Source organism: Syngnathus floridae, chromosome 17 (assembly GCF_059516105.1).
Source record: "Syngnathus floridae isolate MCC-2025c chromosome 17, RoL_Sflo_1.0, whole genome shotgun sequence".
NCBI lineage: Eukaryota > Metazoa > Chordata > Actinopteri > Syngnathiformes > Syngnathidae > Syngnathus > Syngnathus floridae.
The window spans coordinates 11905202-11921913 of NC_142429.1; the positions used below are offsets into that span (position 1 = coordinate 11905202).

Here is a 16712-nt window from a genome sequence, read left to right on the forward strand (position 1 = left end):
CCTGAAATGATGACCTCATTGTCTTTTGTAATGTGATTGAAGCCATATTTTGAGAGCGACTATAACCTGGACAACAATGATGTCATTAGCAAGTTTTGTCTCGCTCTAACACAAAGTCACTCCTTGACATTTAGCGCAAGTCTCAGATGCCGTGTTTGTCGTTTCCAAAGGCTTTTAGGAGAGCAAAAGCATTCTGGGACCTGTCACAGCTCCCGAACGAAGGAACGCCCGCCCGCCTGTGTGGTGCTTCTAAAGCAAAGGTGAAAATGCATCCCTTGGTAGCAGCCAGCGCCGCTTCACAGACTTGAAATGTTGCCCACGTGACTGTGGTGCTGTATTGTGCTAATGTGGGCTTCCAGCTCTCCTCCAGTCAAAACCAGCCTTTTTTAACGTGCAACGTGGCCTTGATTGAGCTCGTTTGTTCTAGGAAGAACTGGAATCAATTCCTCCATTTTGGAATGAATGGCAATGAAAGAAACTCACTTTACGCCGGGAGTGTCAACCTCAGGCTCCTGGGCCAAGTTCGGCCCGCAGCGTCATTATATTTGGCCCGCGGACACAAATTGTGTACCGACTTCATGTGTCAATGCAAAAATTGCAAATTGTCTTCACGTTACTCGCAATTTTTATCACCATTCATCTTTTCAAAAAAAAAAAAACTGTTTTTGCTAGTCTCTGATTTCAAAACCGCCGATTTATCTGTTTATGGTTCATGCATTTATTTGGGTTGACAGCCCTGAAATACACACTGATAACGGTTCTTGTATCATTTGATATATCTTCTACTTTTTTGGTTCTTCCTTATGTGTGGTCACCTCTACACACGCACGCATGTCCTCTAAGACTGTAAAGGTGGATTGGCTTGCTCTGGCATGATGTATCGGCTCTATAAGTGCAAAGCCGTGCGGCTAAGTGATGAATGAGGAGCGTTAAGGCATTGAAGTTGACTCAGGGCTGGTTATTTGTGATGCTTCTAAAGTCATCGGCGTGCTTTTGCGTGCTGAGAATTTAACGCGTGGCACTGACGTGACTTTGTGCGCGTTGACACGTCGGGGCTGATTGGGCAAGATCCCAAACAGCAGGCGCTAATTTATGTGTTCATTCCAACAGATTGTCCGTGCTGTTATGCTGCGCATGATCTTAAAATTGATTTTTTTTCCTGACATGCAAAATTGCTGATGTAAGCATGACGCCAGGCGCCTTATGAATAGCGACACGGCTGCAGGGAGGTTTTGGCTTGTGTACTCTGGCAAATTGTCCACTCTGAATGTGTTTGCCTTCCTGTTCCCATCTTTACCTACTTGCCCATGCAAACTTTTCTTTTTCAATATTACACAACCAATTGCTTCAATGTTTCTTTTCACCCATGCTAACCTTTGCTGCTCTACCACATTCTTTTACTTTGCAACACCCGTGCTATTCTACTGACTCATGTTATACTCTTTATTCACACGCACACACACACACACACAATATGTATTGGATTTTCTTTCCAATAGTGTCTGCAGTGCATTCAGCTTCACTTGCTGCGGCAATGTACTGGAGCAAGGCACCTGCTGTGCTGAGCTGATATGAGGAGAGAGAGAGAAACACACACACACACACACACACACACACACATTGCCACATTCCAAATGCTTAGATACGGCTGAAAAAAAAATGTAATTTGTAAATGCAGACATGGCTCCTAACATATTGGCAATTGTGTATAATTTCCAAGTGCCTGCAGAGAATTGTGCGTATTACTAAAATCATGTCAAGTCAAAGTCAAAGTCAGCTTTATTGTCAATTTCTCCACATGCCAAAGACACACAAAGAAACCGAAATTTCGTTCCCCCCTATCCCACGGTGACAAGACATGGCTCACAACAGACAAACAGTAAACAAGTATAACAAAAGCGTGCTGAATAAATAATGAATAAATAACACAACAATAAATAAATAAATAATTAATTAAGAGGAGCGTAAAAACGTGTACAGCAGACATTCCCGAAATTAGCGCAACAGTGCCGCACGCTACGCAGAAGGGGGTAGCGAGTTCAGGGCCCTAACAGCCTGGAGAAAGAAGCTGTTGGCGAGTCTGGTGGTGCGGGAGCGCAGGCTCCTGTACCTCTTCCCAGAGGGCAGAAGGTCAAACAAGGAGTGAGCCGGGTGACTCACATCTCTGGCAATCGAGGTTGCCTTGCGGGCGAGGTGGGAGGTGTAAATGTCCTTCAGGGAGGGAAGCGAAGCACCAATAATCTTACCAGCCGTATTCACTATGCGCTGCAGGGCCTTCAAGTTCTGTTCAGTGCAGTTACCACCCCAGACAGCGATGCAACTGGTGAGGACGCTCTCAATGGTGCCACGGTAGAATGTAGACAGGACTGCCTGAGGAGCACATGCACGCCTGAGCTTCTGCAGGAAATACAGGCGGCGCTGAGCTTTCTTTGCCGTGTGGACAGCCGTAATTGCCTCACACAGTTTGTGTTGTCTCAATGTCTGAAGGAAACCCGCAGAGGTTGGATTGTCTTGAAGCGCACTTTGTGTGCGTGCGCGCGCGCGCTTGCCTTTGTGAATTTAGTCTTCCGAGTGTGTATTATTTGTGCTTTGATGTGGAAAAAGTCAATAGGCCGCCTTTGACATGCTTTCCAATACAACAGCACTTCCCCTATTTTCCGGGAATTGGAATCCATTGACAGTAGCCCCAACGTAAACTCGGTAGTTTCTCATTGAATGATTAGCCAACTTGTGAATTTTTGGTTTCTCCACACTGCAGTGTTGTTTGAAAGCTTTCAAGATCTGCATGTCGGGTGTAGCCTGATCCACGCACGCAGCCGCGGGGTGACGGCTGCCACCTCCCAAAACCGCCTTGCCGCTCGAGCTGCCAACTCCATTTGAACACTGTCACTGGAAAATATTTCAATGCGCAGTAAAGCCCGCCCGGTCTGAGACATAGAAAATGCACCCAAGTGGATTTGAATTTGCCAGCAGAATCCATTGGGCTGCCTACAGCTGTCTCTTCCGCTCCCTCCGCATGTCATGTTTTGTTGACATTTTGAGGCGAATTAAATTAAGTGTTTGGTTAGTAGTTTGTGATGTCGTTGCAGCACAAATACTCGAGCTAACGATGCAAGATTTCAATGCATGGGTTCAAACCCATAATGAGGACGTCATCTCTTTTCCATCCGCTTGTTGATTGGACAGAGCAAAACTAGCAAAATACGCTTGTAGACATTATTAATAATTCAGCATCTCTGGTGCGTATGATGTGTTTCCAATTGATTACATGTTATGGGAAAATATTGATTCTGATGACGATCGTGGCCTGCTGTTCGATTGCTTTTTTTCAAATTTATATTTGTGATATTGGTCGCCATGTTGTGCCACCATGATTGAAAACAAAACTACTGCTCATACTTCTGAAATAGAACATACACGTTTAAAATTGCATTTTTTTTTCCTCTTTAAATTTTGTGAGAGCGAACCTTGTTGAGCTTCTCCTTCCAACTGCTTCTTTTATCGCAACCTGCCGAAGCACTTTTCAGTGGAAAAAGAAATGAAACACACCCAGCTACTAAATTGGTTCATGCACCATTGCCCCCCATTTTATTATTGTGATGATTAGAATAGCTTCTCCCTCCCTCGCTCCCTCCCTCCCTCCCTCCGGCTCGCCGACATCAAATTGAAGCTCTTTGGTTACCTGAATGCACAACGGGCCACAAAAAAGAAATGACAACACCAAGTGGGAATATTTTGTTAAAAGGGGAGACATGGAGTGTTTGCTGCTTGGAAAGCGGCAACGTTGAAGAAAAATAGAAGCAAAAAAGGAGTCTTTGATAAAAATCTGTATTGACAGCCAACAGCAGGCGTACAAATTGTCGGTGACGGGATGGGGAGCTCTATAAGGTCTATATAAAGAAGAGGTGATGAAGACAATATGTTACGCTAACAGGTGAGCCATCTCAGTAAATAATTGAAGACATGAGATTTCTCGTCTCTTCCTTTCATTTCTTGCTGGTGTCACTCTGGTTTACTTTCTTGCCAACATGAGAAGAGCCCGACATGAGCAGACATTCACGCGTGTGCTGGAATCAGTTGGTTGTCATGTGAGTCAGCCGCCCGGGGTCTCAATCTGGGGGGGGAGGGCGAGGGTCAATATGACGAAGGACCTCAAATGGGTGTTTTGTCGTCTGTTGCTGGGTATAAGGGCCCATGTCGTTGAAGATGTCTAAAAGTTGTCCCATCCTTAACTCCTCTTTTGTTGATACATGGTTCGAGAGGATCAGCATCATGGTCATCTTGCTCAACTGTGTGACGCTGGGAATGTACCAACCTTGCGAGAACATCGACTGCACCTCAGACCGCTGTCAAATCCTCCAGGTAAGGCGGCCGTCTTAATACCAAGCGCTAGCCATTCAAATTTCAGTGAGGACCTCAGTCAAAATTACTGTTGTTGTTTTTTTTCTGCAAACTAGGCACCCTTTCAAGTACAAACATGATTGCATTTGACTGTGAACGTCTTCACGTTGAATTATACTTTGCTGCTTTGGTGATCCATCTTCCTGCTTTAAGCCTGTGTGTCTTCCAACTTCCTGCACAATAGCCCCTTTGCCTTTTTCTGGCCTTTGTTTCTCTAACAAGCCTTTTGTTTCCCCAAGAAGTTGGGGTGACTCTTTTTGTGGCTAATAACGTCGGCAGAAGATTTTGCTGACAAAGCTTGAATAAGCGTTGCCCTCCCAAGCTGCTTCTAGGAAACAAACTCGCGACTTTGGCGAGGTATTGATTGTCCTTAACCAACATATGAGTTACAAAACATGCTTGTTATACGCTCAGAGGGGTACTTTATAATCATTTTTCCATTCAGGCTTCAAATCCTTTTTTTTATTTTTTTTTTATTAAATGACTACTTGAGGGGAACGTATTTTTCAGTTTTTAAAGGTTTTTAAATGTTCCTCTTAAGCAGTCGAAGGTCTTCTCATGCTTTCTCTGTCATGTTTACATGAGTGTATGTTGTCCCTTCATTGGAAAGCGGATTTAATGCCTGATGATTTTTTTTTTTTACCCTTTATTCTGCTCCTATTTGCATGCGAGTGTGAAATCCCTCCTCCGATTCATCTCGACTGTAACTCATTTGCGTACGGCACCATGCAATATATCTTGGTGTTTCACCATCAAAATGTGAGTGACCTACTTAGCACATCGTCTCCTTCCATTCCCGAATAGAAGCATATGAGGTAGCTTCCGCAGCAGCTCGCGTTTCACATCATGAAAGGGCCCTTGACACGTAACACCCTCGCTCTCTTTACAAATCATGTTGATGATTAAACCTGATAGGCTGACTGAAAAAGAAGCGAGCCTCGGTGACAAATAGCTACGATGAATTCATTCCCCCTCTTTCGCCGGCGCAACGCAGCCAATGTTGAATTACACGTGAGGCTGGCGGGTTGCATTATTTATCAAAACATCATTTAAACAGCTTATGAGACTCGTCCTCTCGTCGAGAATCTAATCTGGAAGCTCTGCTGATGTCTGACTGCCGTCATTTGATTATATCCCGTTATAGTGCTGGACACAAAAGTAGAAAGTCTATTATACACAGGAGGAGTCCTGTAGGGTCCAATTTGATTGGATTTATAGGTGTGATGTCTTTCATTTGCATACAGAGAAAAGGTACTTGACATCCTGGCGGCTTCTGTGATGACAAACTTTTACAGGTGTCTGTTTGTAGAGGAGGAAGGACACCTTGTTGAGAAATTGACCGCCGGCCAGTATAAAGTCAGTAAGCCTCCAGGCTTGTTTCGTAGTTTGGTGACCATCTGGCGGTCGTGCTGCTGCCGCCGCCGCCGCCGCCGCCACCGCCAGACCAGACAAGAGCAACTGAAACTCCAAATATTCTAAATTGGATGACAACTGAAATAAGTTGAATTTTATACAATTCATGAAGACATTTTTGGACGGAAGAGCAAACGGTAAAACAAAATAAACAAACTCCAATTCCTCATCCATTACAGACCCTACTTGAAATTGTTTGTGAGTACTGAGAGAGCAAAAATTTTCTCCACATGAAGCATCTAACTAGCGGATGCGTCCACTTTTCTCTCATCTGTGTTGTGCGTCCCGCTGTGGGCTAGCATTGATGCTTTTTGTTTGTCATTTATCTTCTGCCTGAAACCTTCCAAAGGTAATAAACGTAAACTATTTGTGGGAAATGCTTTTCCCATTGCAGCATGTGTATTGGCCCGCCCCATTTGTTGAGCCCACAAACTCAATTTTGGAAGCAGTGGTGCTGCTTTCAAGCTACGCTCCCGCAGTCTGACCCATATTTTGCCTCTTTTTGCGGGTTAAATGATGATGGAAGCGGCCAGCTATTGAGAAAGAAGGTTCAAAGTGGCACCATCTGAGTGCTAATGTCACCAGATATGTACTGCTGGCATTGGGTCACTTACAGAATAGCACCCTTGTAATCTCAGCAATTCTTTTTTTTTTTTTTTTTTTTACCAAACGTCAGGATGAAACTTTTATGCCCTGACCGGTCATGTTACAATTGCAAATTTCTCGTAGGTGAGTGAGAACATGGTTGGGTTTTTTTTGGTCAAGTCAGAAAACAATCCTTGCAGGGATATACTGCCACACATAAAAAAAAACAAAAACTAATAAGATATTTATCAAAGACTGGGTTTGTGTTTGGATGCCACACAGCCTGGGAATTGAATAAAAAAAAAAACTGTCATCTTCAAAAAGCCAAATAGTTGGCATATCCCGCAGCCTGCTGGCTACGACTGCTTCCACTTCTCAAATAGAGATTCCCTTGAATGACTTACAGTATTAGTAAGGCTGCAAAACAGTCATACAGCCCAAAGCCTCCCATTTTTTTTCATCCCCCTCCAAAAATAACAATAGAGGGTGCACAGTATAATAACAAGTGGAAATTGAATGGCACGCTATATTCCTTGCTGCTTTTTTTTCCATATTTTCAAATCACATATTGTCATTTGTGGGTTGTTATATTGAGCAGTTAACGATCAGCGGTGTTTAAAAGACAGTCGGGCGGAAATGAAAAAAAAAAAATACCCTGTAAGGCGTGAAATGACCTTAAAATTGCCTTTTCAAGGTGGAAAATTGCTCAGGGATTGTTTTGAGACCTTTGAATTGAAAAAGGGTCAAAAGTGAGTCCAAACACATTTTCCCCTTGACCTAGAAAATGTCTTGCAAGGCTTTCTGGGTAAATGACTTAGTCTGCAGAACACAGGCAACCTGCACATCTTTTGTAGAACAACTGAAAGGTCTTCACCTTTTTGCGCCATATTCACTTCTTTTATCTAAAATTTGATTCTGTTTTCATTTCTCCCAGGCCTTCGATGCCTTCATCTATATCTTTTTTGCACTGGAGATGGTGGTGAAGATGGTGGCTCTTGGAATCTTTGGACGGCACTGTTATTTGGGAGATACTTGGAACAGGCTGGACTTCTTCATTGTCATGGCCGGGTAAGCTCGATTCCCAAATATATTCAATATATTGTCTTGTTTTTTTTTTTTTTAAGCAAGACTAGCCCTGCCTGTCATTTGGAAATAACAATGTAAAATGATGCCCTTTCCAGTGTGGCACCAAAAATGCTTCAAAGTGTGTACGAAAATGGGTCAGAGTAGCATAAGTTAGCATATGTTAGCATGACTGATTAATCGCGGTTAAACACCAGGCAAGGTAGAGTGAGGCAACTTGAAGGAACATTAGTCTTCATTTGAATTGCAACAGTTTATTTTGTGTGGATTCCAAATTGCCCCAAAGTGTTTTTGTCTGTAGTTACAGCAAATTACTCAGCAAAATGATTGAGTTGCTCAATTAGTCTGTCAGGTTCTACCTGGCTTTCGTTTCTTTGGGGAGAGTTTGCGCTGTTGTACAACTGCACATCCTTTCGATTAGCATCCGGCCTAATTACTGAGGGCAGTTACCTGTGGGGCCGGGCCAAATCTCAGTCGGCCGTCTGCTATTAGTTCTTTTTCCTCGAGGTTACCGCCTCACGCTCCTGCCGTAATCTTTTTTTTTTCTTTCGTCTAATACACTATACACATAAAATATGTTTTATATCCCGAGCTCCCACACGAGCCCAGTTCAATAACCTGAGAAATGAGACTTACTTAAGAACTCCAAATCTTGGGGAATACATTGAGGTTAGCATTTGACTTTCTCAGGTAGCAAGTATGTTTAATGCAAATGATGCAGGAGAAGTGCTTTGTTCACAGATCAACTTGGATGGAAACGTTGAAGCAAGCACATTGCTAATTTGACAATTAAATCCCCGCAGCTTTGACATTTTGCGTCTTAAGGGCTTCTTCTCGGCTGTCAAAGCCGCATCTCCTGCCCGCGGTCTTCTCCACTGTAGCTTTCTCCCGAGGCTTTTTTTTTTCCTCATACTGTTATGAACATACACACGCTATTAAATAAAAGGCATGAACACTGACGCCGGAGGCTTTTTGGCTCGCCACTAATTACTTTTTCAAACGTTGTGGCCTGATGCAGCATGACACACGTACACACCTTCGACACACACATGAGGACGGTAGATTGTGACACTCTGGCAGAGCTGCAAAATTTAATTGAGCCAATTGGAAGCCAGTTGCAGCGGGATCATATTTTATTATATCTGTGTCGCTAGCGCGACGGCCAGTTGGTTGTTTTGTCCTTATTGGAATCTACATTCAGTGAGTTGAGCACAGATATGATTGGATTTGAGGTGGGTAGGAAAAGGTTGGCCCCAAAACACACGTTAGCTCTTGTTTAGCGCCTGACATTTCCGTCGAGCTGCAGTGTCACACGCGGCGGAACATTTTAGCGCAACGCTGGGACGTGACTGTCGACACACTCTCACAGGGAGTACTTGAAATGCTAATAATGAAGTTTTACTGCATGGCAAAGAGCCAAATAAAGCATTGTAAAAAAAGATGTTGGTTGAATTTGCTCCATTGCATTTCATCAGGTGGTTGCACAAAACAAAATCGTCCAGTTTCAGTTACATTTTGAAGTCGACTATATCTCTACTTTAAAAAATATATAAAATATTTAGGTCAATGGAAAACTTTTACCTGAAGGTGCAATTAATACATAAGAAAGATAAGCAGTTAAAGTAGTCCAACATTGTCTGCATTGCTCAAGGTAAACTAAACTTGACTCCCCAGACCCAAATCTCAAGTATCCTTTCTCAAAAGATCTCTTCCAAAATATTCCCTGAAAGGTTGAAGAAAATGGGTTGCGCCCAGCGGAGCAGCACCAGCCCAAATGTTATGTGGTCCCTTGGCTGGCTGGAGGTTACAATTAGTAGCTTGAGCTGCTGCCTGTCGGCCGTGGGCTACAACACTTCAACCCTGCTTGCAGCCGCGTCAGCTGCTGTCAACTTGATGAGTCAATGCTGAAGTGAAAATCTCACAAGCAGGTTGCTGTGTATTGTCGATGATATTAGCTCGAGTGTCGGCGAGATGACGCTGCTGCTGCCGCTGCTGCTGATGATGCTGTGGAGTGGCAGAGGGATGATGCTGATGCTGCTGTGGATTCAAGTAGAGTAGTCATTCACTGGTTGAAATGAAGCTAAAAAAAGCATTCCTGAAATCTACAGCCGTGTTTCAAACAGCTTCGCCATGCTGGGAAAACTTGCTAACAGATGCCAGCCTTTAAGTGAGCCACAGCATCCTGCAGGCAACATTTGGAATATGAAGTCATCCTTTTTTTTTTTTTTTTCCCCTCTCCCCTCTCTCCCTCCTCTTCACCTCTCTTTCATGTAATTGCCTGTGGACTGCTTCTCATATTCAACACTGCCTGGACAGGTGAGATTAGATCAAAAGGATGACCAGTGATGCTGAAACCCAAGCGGGGGATCTTTGGTGCTCCTGGAGCGGCGCTTTTGTCTGTTTGACATACTTTGACAACAAGGAGATTAAAAGTGTGCTTGATTCTCTATCTACAGCATGGTGGAATACTCTCTGGACCTGCAGAACATCAACCTGTCAGCCATTAGGACGGTGCGAGTTCTTCGTCCCCTGAAAGCCATCAACAGAGTGCCAAGTGAGGCCATTTTTTTTGTGTGTGTGTGTATGGCGCTAATTTAATTATGAACTTATGAAATTATTGTGATGAAAATGCATTTATCAAAAATCACTAATCGTAGACCGCGAGTCACAGCCTCACCAAATCAAATGCTTTGACGGACTAAGTCCTCTACTTTAATCTAAAACTTTGAAACGGGCAGATTTTATGATGCGCCTTGTTGCAATTATCAATTTAATTATCTACTATCAAAATGATACTTTTCATTAAAATGAGGCTTTAAAAATCAAGCTGTTCTCTCTGCTCTCAAACCACAGCGGGCTCAACTGTCAATCAAATGCAATACAAGCTACCAGCTAACTGATGTAGCAATACGTGGAATATTGCTGTTTGTTCCGAGTGACCCCGTGCGTAATTACTTTGCTGTGACCCGATTCCGTCCTCTACCCGTGACCCCATTAGAGGTGAGGAAGCGGGATGGCTTCGCACTATTTGTTCCTCGTTTTCCTGGCTGGCTGTGCTTGTGTGCAACCTCGCGCACCTCAATTTGTAACTCCCCCTGACAAATTGTCCGATAATAGTCTCTCGCGGTGAACTCACAAGTTCAATGGATGGGAAGTAGGTACAGTAGCGCCGGCCCGCCTGCAACCTTGGCGGCACTGAGGGGAGAAATGTCACCTAGAAAGAAAGTGCATTGTATCTATGCACTGGCGTTAATGTGTTTCTTCAAAAATGTTTAGCTTTACATTACCCCCCCCCTCTTTCTTTCTTTCTTTCTTTTTCTTGTTTCAATTGGCGGCGTTCCTTCGGGCCATGCGTCATTCTCGTTCACCGTCTCTCAATCTCACCCCCTCCTCACCCAATTAGGACTAATGGAACTTTGGTCTAATGACAAGGCCCCTTGGGAACAAACACATTTAGACTTGCCGCTAGCTGCCGACACACACACACACACACACACTTGCACATGCAGACTGATACACAAGCAACACTTTGCTTAGGGAAGAGAGTGTGTGACAGTTTGAAACATCATTGTCACGCCGTATGTTATTTCCAACATGTCTGATCAAATTTTAGCCTTAAAAGAGAGGCGCTCTCTACTTTGTGAGTGAACTGCAGGCGTCGTTCGTAAATCGTGTCAACTTGCGAGTCATTCTGGCGGCATTGTCTCATTTCTCAGCTTCTCACCTGTCACTCACGGCTTCTTCCGAATCAATGCGCGCTTGCGTCGCTGACACATTAGCCTACCGTCGAGCTGTTACTCACTAATCACAGCACGGCCCTGAAAAACACAAACACACATTCATCAAAGAGAACAGAAGTGATTGCAAACACGCTGCCGCGTCTTTGGCTTTCAATCACTGCTCACGTATTTAAAGGGGACATTTATTTTGACCTCGAATGACCTTTGAAATGTGTCTCTTCTGTCACGCCAGGTATGCGTATCCTGGTGAACCTGCTGCTGGACACTCTCCCCATGCTGGGCAACGTTCTCCTCCTCTGCTTCTTTGTGTTCTTCATCTTCGGAATCATCGGCGTGCAGCTGTGGGCGGGGCTTCTTCGGAACCGCTGTTACCTGGAGGAGAACTTCACCCTGTAAGCTAATCTATATTTTGTAAAGCGTCGCTGCTTTCTCCTTGTGCCGGCCTTCCAGGAATAGGATTAGTTTGCCGCGCCATGCCTCCATATTCCCACCACGCCTGCCACCTGTCTGTGTCACAGTGACATTCACCTTGTGCGGCTGAAGGTTTGATTACATGAAATTCATTCTGGCTTCTTTTTTTCCATGCTGTGCTGGCACCACCACCACCCGGACAACAACAAAAACAAAAGCACATTGTCCATGCCGCTTTGTTTCTTCTGCGGTCATGCTGATACAGCGAGCGGTAATGACACTTGTAATAATCAGATGGGGAAGCGGATTTGTACCCGCCCGCCCGTCTGCTTGGTCCTCTTAAAGCTAAGTGCTGAAATTTACTGAAGTGAAACCTCTTCAGTAATTTAATGAGCTAACTTGATCCAGTGCATTTTTGGTTGCGCCTCATTTGACTCAAGAGGCTTTGGAGGTTTATTTTTTGGGTTATTTTTGTTGTCTTAGTTGTCCGGTAGTTAGTTTTTATTTTTCTTTCTCGCACGCATTTGCTGACCAGTGCGGGCTTTTCAATTTTATGAGACGCGTTATTAGCGTAGGAGAAGTGTAATTTTGCATGGAATTGAAACCTGCAGGGGAGAGAGCGTGCGAGCGAGCGAGACAGTGTGTGCGCTTGAGTGCTTAATTAGAAAGGTGCTAGTGAGTTAGCACTTGAACGCTATTATGCTAAGTAAAGAGCTAATGTTGCATCCCTGAGAGGCAACAATGGAGTGTCGCAGTCAAGTACAGCAATCACTTTGCCGTCTGACACCGTCTGACACCTTCTGTCCCTTGGCGTTAACGCCTTCCGGTCTGAGATGCTATTCTTTTTTTTGATATTATTCTCACTATTATGACAAAAATAATGATCACTTATAATGCTTTAATTCCATTTCCAAGCCAAAGTCTGGCCAGTGTGCGTACTGTATGTCCTCCCGTCAACTTTGGACGAGTGTTCCTTGTCATTTTCCGAAATTTGACAGCTGCTACTCCTTGATCCGTCTCTGCAGCTCGCTCTCCATCAGCAGGTGTGTTCTCAGTGTGATGCCAGACTTTTGTCAGGGCCACGCTGCGCAATGCAGACTCACCAGCGGGGGCGGGCGAGGGGGGTGGGGGGGTAGCAACAGACTTCATTCATGCTCTCGTACTTTGACGGTGGCCTCTCTTCTCTCTGTTATCCTTTCGTTCTCCACTCCCAGTCTCATTAACGCCATGGCGATGCCGCGTGTTGCGTCGGTGCTGCAAAACAGCTTTGACGAGAATTGTCATTGTTTGGTAAGGACTGTGAGGCCACGGGCTGTTGTTAACAAACGCTCGGCCTATAGTTGTGATGCAACGGGCACGCTTGAAATTGGCGCATCCCCCGGCTGCCGGTGCAGTAAACGCATTGGCGCTCATGTAGGCGTGCACACCCATGGGCACCTATTCATAGCGCGTAGAATTGCTGGTGTGCACGCACGCTGTTTGCCTCTCAGCGAGCCTCTCTTCAAGCACACCAAAAAAAGGGAGAGAGAGAGGAAGAAACGAATCAAACCTCAGTCCCCCTATTTTCAGGAAAAGGTGGAGGGAGCTTGAGATGACGGTGATGGCCGTACGATGGCTCCTGGAAATGACCTCCTTCCTTGAAGTGAGGGTGATAAAGGGCAGAAAAAAAAGAGCGCTATTTTAGTATGCGCCCATTTAAAGTGGCACTAAATGGGAAATAGTGGAGATAATAGTGCACCGCAATCATTTTGGAGTTGGGATGCAAGGAGCAGCTAAAGACACTCACTGCCTGGCTGCTTGAAGAAGGTTGTCAATGGATGAGGGGATGGCTAATCTGTTTTTCCGCTGATTTCATGCTCGGGCACACACACTTACGTAGTATCATATTCACTTTCCACATGACTTAGTTGACGTGATGACACGTCCCTTGTCTGCTGCTTAAACAAAGCCATCGACAATGTTGCGCTTGTCATTTGATTTATTAGCTGAGCATTATTTTTATGGCTAGTATTTCTGGTAGCAGAATATCTCTTAATAAAGCTGATTTAAAGTATGTGAAAGAAAATCACATCAGTTCTCATTTGACATTCCAAAGCTTCTTATTAGAATCACACATTTTATCTGAAAGGGTGATGTCGGCTTATCTAGCTGTTACAACGGCGGTCAAATGAGGTCCTCTGGTGCAGTGGAAGGAAGCACACCAGCATTTGAATCGTTTTGCTCTTTCTGACAAAGCCATCGTTGTATTCAATCAACAATCATCTTTTTTGGAGGTGCACAAGCATGTGACGCTCAAACATGGCCAGACATAAGGTCACGCCATTATGAATCTGCATAATTGTTAACAGATCCATTCAGATCCTGCTTTTTTTTTTTTTTAAGTAGATTTTCCGACATAGTTTCAGCAAAGCTTCAGAAGCCAAGCTGACCGTTCAGATTTTTTTTCTTCTGTTTATTATGCTGCTGCATGATTCAGTGGGCACTGCAAGGCCAATGAAGACACTCGTTAGTCACATCCGGGTCATCCGGTACTCGAGGTATTCTGCCGAGCTGACCTCAGGCTGCTTTCTCTTCAGGCCACTCACCCCTTTTGTCATGTAGTGAGCCGACACGTGATGCCTCACCTGTATTCCGCACTTGTCAGCATGCTTTTGCTTTGCTTCATCAGCTTTAAATCTACTTTGCAAGTTCACCGCTGGGCCAGGCTGTTTTTCCCTCTTTCTGTCTCTCACACATTTGACAGAAAATGGTATTTTATTTCGAGAGATAATTCCTGAGATATGAAAATGAAATGATTATTTACAATTCAAATCAATTGCTTCCCTTGCTTTGCCATGTCAGCTCTTCAGGAATGACCCCGCCACCGCCGTACTACCGACCCGAGGAGGATGACGAGCGGCCCTTCATCTGCTCGCTGGCATCTGACAACGGCATCATGTCATGCTCGGACGTTCCCGCCAGGCGACAAGGCGGCCAGACGTGCTGCCTGGACAAGGAAGACGCGCTCCACAGACAAGCTTTGGGTCTCAACCCCGAGCCCATGGGGAACGGCAGCGGCGCCGGTGATGCCGTGGGCCTGTGCATTAACTGGCACCAGTATTACACCCGCTGCCACACGGGAAGCAGCAACCCCCACAAAGGCGCCATCAACTTTGACAACATCGTCTATGCCTGGATTGTCATTTTCCAGGTTTTTTTTGTTGTTGTTGTTGTAACCGACTCTATTTACGTTGCCTCTGCTTTTTCATTTCCGACTTTGATCCTTCTGATGTTTCCTCATAGGTGATCACTCTGGAAGGCTGGGTGGAGATCATGTATTACGTCATGGATGCCCACTCCTTCTACAACTTCATCTACTTCATCTTACTCATCATAGTAAGCATTGGGATGCATATGGAGTCCGGTCGGTCGCTCTGGCGCTCTCAAATGCCGTTCTTTATTTGTTATCAAAGTGTTTTCTGTTGGGACTTGAGTGCTGCCATCCATATTATTGTTTTGTTTTTCTGACATTGCGTTAATGAAGCTCGAAAAGACTCAGCGCAGAGTGTGCTACAGACTTTAATAGTTTTGTTTTTAGCTGACACAAACCCAAGACTTTCTTTTTTTTAGGAATCAGGTGAAATCCTCGTGTAGTATATTATTCAATAATGAATGGAAGATTGCAGCGTCTTTAATTACTCACTGGTGAACGCCGATGGCCAAACAGCGCCAATTAAATGCCAAGTTTAATTTAAGAGAGATATACGCAATGTGTTCATCATTTCAAACAGTTCCTGGGTGTCTTCATAACATGTATTTAAAGAAAATAAGCCCCAAAGCGTCCGTCTTGAAGATATTTGTTTTGAATGCCATAGGTAAATGGCTGCAAGTCATTTGAACCTGCTGACAAGGTGGCGATTATTACGAAGTGAGTGTGGAACTTTGCCCATAAATGCATGTGACAGCAGCTGCACCAAAGCGCACAGACAATCAGCTATGAACAAAAGCTGCCATCTTAATTTGTCCTCGTATGTGTGTGGGTGGGTGGGGAGCGGCGGGGTCATTGCATGCATAATGCAGCGATCTTCTGAATGCTGATAGTGGACTGCCCTCTCTAATTATGCAGAAAGCCGTCTGTGATCTGATCAAATGCGCGTCTCACACACACACACACGCCCGCACACACACACGTGGCTGGAAGGGAATCAAAGCGCCACACACCTGCAGAACTGTTTGACCCCGGGCCACAGATGTGTCTTGCCTTACACACACGAAGCTCCCTTCCGGTGTTTTTTTTACCTTCTCCCACATCTGGTTTGGAGAGACTAAATGAAGGAATAGCTTTTTTTTTTTTTTTAGTAGCAACTATGTTAAGGGAGATTAAGGTGAAATGAGAAGACGGACCAACTCCGACTTGCGCTTTGGGCATGTGTCGGCTTCGTCTGTCTGCTCCAATCAGCCTCGCTTTGGTGGAAAGTCTGCCCCGGAAGACCTTCAGCTTGTGTGCTAACATTTCTACAGGCAAATTGATGTACTTCATACGTACCAGTCAGAGTGTGAAAACAAGTCAGTCTTTATTTCCGCACCAAACGCTTTGTTTGGCCTGAATAACTGTCAAATTCGCCAAATGTTGCGTTGGGTTTTCTCCTCTGTGTTGAAAGTCTGATTTTTTTTTTTTGTGTATTTTGTGTTTGCCAACGCAGATCGGTTCTTTCTTCATGATCAACCTTTGCCTGGTGGTCATCGCCACTCAATTTTCCGAGACCAAGCAGCGGGAGCACCAGCTGATGCAGGAGCAGAGGGCGCAGTGCCTCTCCTCGTCCACGCTGGCCAGCATGGCCGAGCCGGGCGATTGCTACGAGGAGATCTTCCAGCTGGTCTGCCACGTCCTCCGCAAGGCCAGGAGGAGATCGGCGGCTCTCTACTACACGCTGAGGGGCAAGCCCCCGCCTGCTGGCGGAGGCAGGGGCAACAGGCGGACAGGTGGACTCAATCAGAACGGAGAGAGGCATCACTCCAGGCATCCCAAATGTAACGTCTCAACCTCGTCTCGTGCAAATCATTCCAGCCGTGTACCTTCTAGCCAACATCTCATGTCTG

General features: G+C 45.0%; 1 protein-coding gene across 6 annotated transcripts in view; it reads left to right on the plus strand.

The window, feature by feature from the left end:
* Positions 1–16712, plus strand: part of LOC148384616 (voltage-dependent T-type calcium channel subunit alpha-1I-like) — a 73147-nt gene that overhangs the window by 19749 nt on the left and 36686 nt on the right. For all 6 annotated transcript variants that reach the window (XR_015853309.1, XR_015853305.1, XR_015853307.1 and 3 more), the window contains exons 3-9: positions 4250–4362; positions 7334–7467; positions 9939–10036; positions 11455–11614; positions 14475–14823; positions 14916–15008; positions 16316–16643. Coding sequence is in view for 1 of the 6 variants with exons in the window: in XM_088357257.1 (XP_088213383.1) it covers positions 4250–4362; positions 7334–7467; positions 9939–10036; positions 11455–11614; positions 14475–14823; positions 14916–15008; positions 16316–16643 (1275 nt within the window). In the remaining 5 variants the exon portion in view is untranslated. The remainder of the gene's footprint in view (positions 1–4249; positions 4363–7333; positions 7468–9938; positions 10037–11454; positions 11615–14474; positions 14824–14915; positions 15009–16315; positions 16644–16712) is intronic.